Raw genomic sequence first — 3233 nt, 5'->3', positions numbered from 1 at the left:
ACTCATCATGTGGATGGAGGAATCCTCTCTATTTCTTTCGCTCACTCCCACGGGTTAAACTATAAAATTAGAGCAGTGTATGGTCAGCTTTAGAAACAATGTGGCTCAGTTGCTGGGATTTTTTTTATTTACACACCTATTGCAATTTGAGGTTTTGTGAGTCAAAGACCAGCAAAAGTACACAGACAAACTCCAAAGTGTAAGCACAACAACAAAAAACACAATTCACTGCAATACTTGCAAACAAGAAAATGACAATAATAAAATACATACACTTGTGGGATATTTACACGTGTGCTGTCTGTTTCCCCAGTGTTATGTATTGCTTTAGTGGGAAGAGAACACTTCTTCCCCATCACAAGTAAACAATCATTACATTTAAAAATGTAGCCAACAATGAGATTCTCTGGTGCTGCCAGAGCCGGGTTCTCTACCTATCCAGTGCACATAAGCCAGCAAAGGTCTCAATGACTTCAGTGGAACTTGTACTTTTTGGCAGGTTTGAGATTTATGTACGTTTTCTTCATTTCTTCACTCTCAGGCTTCTTCATATCTTTGTACCGTTCCCCCTTTGTGCTGACCACCTGATTGTCAATGTACCGAATCATTTTCTTTGGGGCCTAGAATTAGAAAATTAGGAAGTGTTTGCTAAATGTATTCTAGGTAATGAGAAGGTTCATACTGGAAAGCATTATTATTATACAGGATTTATATAGTGCCAACAGTTTGCGCAGTGCTTTACAATATAAGGAAGAATGGTAAGGAGGGCCCTGCCCGTGGGAGCTTACAATCTAAAAGACATTATTATAATTATACAGTATTTATATAGCGCCAGTCCTTACAATATAAGGAAGACATTACAGTTACTATACAATAGAAAACAAGATGGTTACTTTAGGAGGGGCCTGCCAGCACTGTAAAAGACAGATTTAAAGAATAAGGATTAAAAAAATGACACCTGACATCTACTGAAATGACTGATTTTAGACAACATTGGCCTGACTTTGTGGCAGGACCATGCCAACTGCCTAACTACTGTCCAATAAGACTGCTCTAGTGGCCCAAAGGACAAGGAGATTGCAACTGGTGGAGCTTAGCCAGGAAGTCATGCCCAAGAAACAAACTAGAGCAGCCCTTTCACATGTGGAGAGGTGTGACTACATTTCCCAAAACCTGCAAGTGGAAATTCTAAACAGGATTTGGCAGGGCCATGAAGTGGATTCCAATGATACCTCATGGTTCCTACTCTACAACTCCAAACCTAAATCGAACTTTTGGGGATATTTTGCACTAAGTTGCATAAATGCACCATGAGAGTGAACAAATATACTTCAGTGCACAGGAAATGATTGTGCATGCTCCTGCAAATATATATACAGGTGAGTGCAGAATAAGCAGATTCCAGCTCAGCAAAGTGTTTACATACCTCCTTTGGCATTAGTGGTCTGTGAGTCTTTTTATCCTCCTCATCGTCAACCAACATGTATCTGAAGTAAAAAATAAATAAAAAAGTTAGCCGATTTCCTTTGCAACTTCAGCTTACAAATACAGGTGAAACTCAATTAGAATATCGTGCAAAGTTCATTTATTTCACTAATGCAACTTGAAAAGGTGAAACTAATATATGAGATAGACTTATTACATGCAAAGCAAGATAGTTCAAGCCGTGATTTGTCATATTTGTGATGATTATGGCTTACAGCTCATGAAAACCCCAAGAACCCCAAATCCACAACCTCAAAAAAGTAGATTATTACATGCAATCAATAAAACAAGGATTGTACATAGAACAATATCGGACCTCTGAAAAGTACAAGCATGCATATGTACTCAGTACTTGGTTTGGGCCCCTTTTGCAGCACTTACTGCAATTACTTTTGCACGATATTCTAATTATTCGAGTTTCACCTGTACTAGTCGCTCACAGTACTCACACTTTACATGCCCTAAAACGTACAATCCTAAACATTCTTGTTTTCAAGTACTAAACAACTGAACAAAAACAAATGTCTATTTATTCTCCAAGTTCTTTGCACTCATATTACATTGTATTTATGTTACCCATAGACAAAAACGAGCATTTAACCCTTGCAGTGCAGGGGAAGCCCCACTGAAGAGTAACTTTTAAATTCACCCAGAGTTCCGCTTTAAAAAAAAAAATACACCTTTTATCATAAAAAAAGCATTTCTTAAGCTCCAGTCAAGTAACTGTGCCAAGGCACGAGAAGTGATCTGGAAGAAAGTCATCAGTCTTTTGCAAACATGAGAGAAGCATTTATTTAGCATCTCCTTTCCCATGATTACTCACTGGGACTGTTGTAACATTGTACCTTTCTGGCAAGTCGCAGTAAGGGCCAGGAGCGAGGGGCTGTGATATGTGAATGAACATGTGTTTGCAGACAGCAAGGGCACTGGCCAGTATCTTAGATCAAGCAGTAGGTGCTGACTATGGCTGATGGTAGAATAACGAATGCTCTGATGTCACCGGCATTCTGAGGTAAGAGGAGCATGGATGACATTGTCAGGAGGAGTAATATATCCCTGTAGGAGTTACACTAGCATATTACATAGCATGCATGCCGTTTGCGTACTTTGCTTGTTGTGAGTCTCAAGGCTTTCACCCCAGGAGTTTTTCCTCTTTAGTTACCTTCTCTCCATTCCGCAGACTTCCCCCAAGCTGTACCACCAGGCAGCATGTACTGAGTAGACCTACTGGGCTCCTCCCAAAGGTCTGTTCTCTGTACAGACTATATGCAACACAGAAATGTCACAGCTACATTTTCAGAGTAATATCTGGGTTTGATTATGTTTCAGATCTTGTTATTAATGCAGCTATAGGTACTGTACCTTGGAGCATAGCCATGACTGTTCTGGTATATTTACGGTAAATGAAAAATCAATAAAAACAGATCAACTTTACCAGAAAATATTTACTATTTCACTGATTACTTACTTGTCTAATATAAAGTCTTTCAAGTCTTCCTTTTTGGGAGCCTTCTGTAATTCCTTCTATTACAAAATCAGAAAAATACAGGTTAGACAATGGTAATAAACAAGCTATTAAGATTTAGCTGTTCATAACTGCTGCTCTTTTTTTACTTTATGTCAGAGAACAGAATTCTTGTAATCACCATAAAATTATTTTCTTGGAGTCCAATAAAGGACACAGCATTTCTTAAAGCTTCAGGTTACACTGCACTGCTAGAAGAATGCCCACCAAAGTGTGTGTGTGT

At 38.8% G+C, this 3233-nt stretch overlaps 1 protein-coding gene across 2 annotated transcripts in view; it reads right to left on the bottom strand.

Moving 5' to 3' along the window:
* Positions 1 to 235: 235 nt before the first annotated feature.
* CUEDC2 (CUE domain containing 2) overlaps positions 236 to 3233 on the bottom strand; it is a 22376-nt gene continuing 19378 nt past the window's right edge. The window contains exons 7-9 of one of the 2 annotated variants that reach the window (XM_018562506.1): positions 2954 to 3009; positions 1427 to 1487; positions 236 to 620 (exon numbers count right to left, since the gene is read on the bottom strand). In XM_018562506.1, coding sequence (XP_018418008.1) covers positions 474 to 620; positions 1427 to 1487; positions 2954 to 3009 — 264 coding nt within the window. In that variant the 3' untranslated portion in view covers positions 236 to 473. The remainder of the gene's footprint in view (positions 621 to 1426; positions 1488 to 2953; positions 3010 to 3233) is intronic. The other variant, XM_018562505.1, reaches the window with a different exon arrangement.

This window comes from Nanorana parkeri, unplaced genomic scaffold (assembly GCF_000935625.1).
Source record: "Nanorana parkeri isolate BGI_ZX_2015 unplaced genomic scaffold, ASM93562v1 scaffold581, whole genome shotgun sequence".
NCBI lineage: Eukaryota > Metazoa > Chordata > Amphibia > Anura > Dicroglossidae > Nanorana > Nanorana parkeri.
Note: the sequence above shows the minus strand (reverse complement) of the source record. Positions and strands in the feature narration are given on the sequence as shown.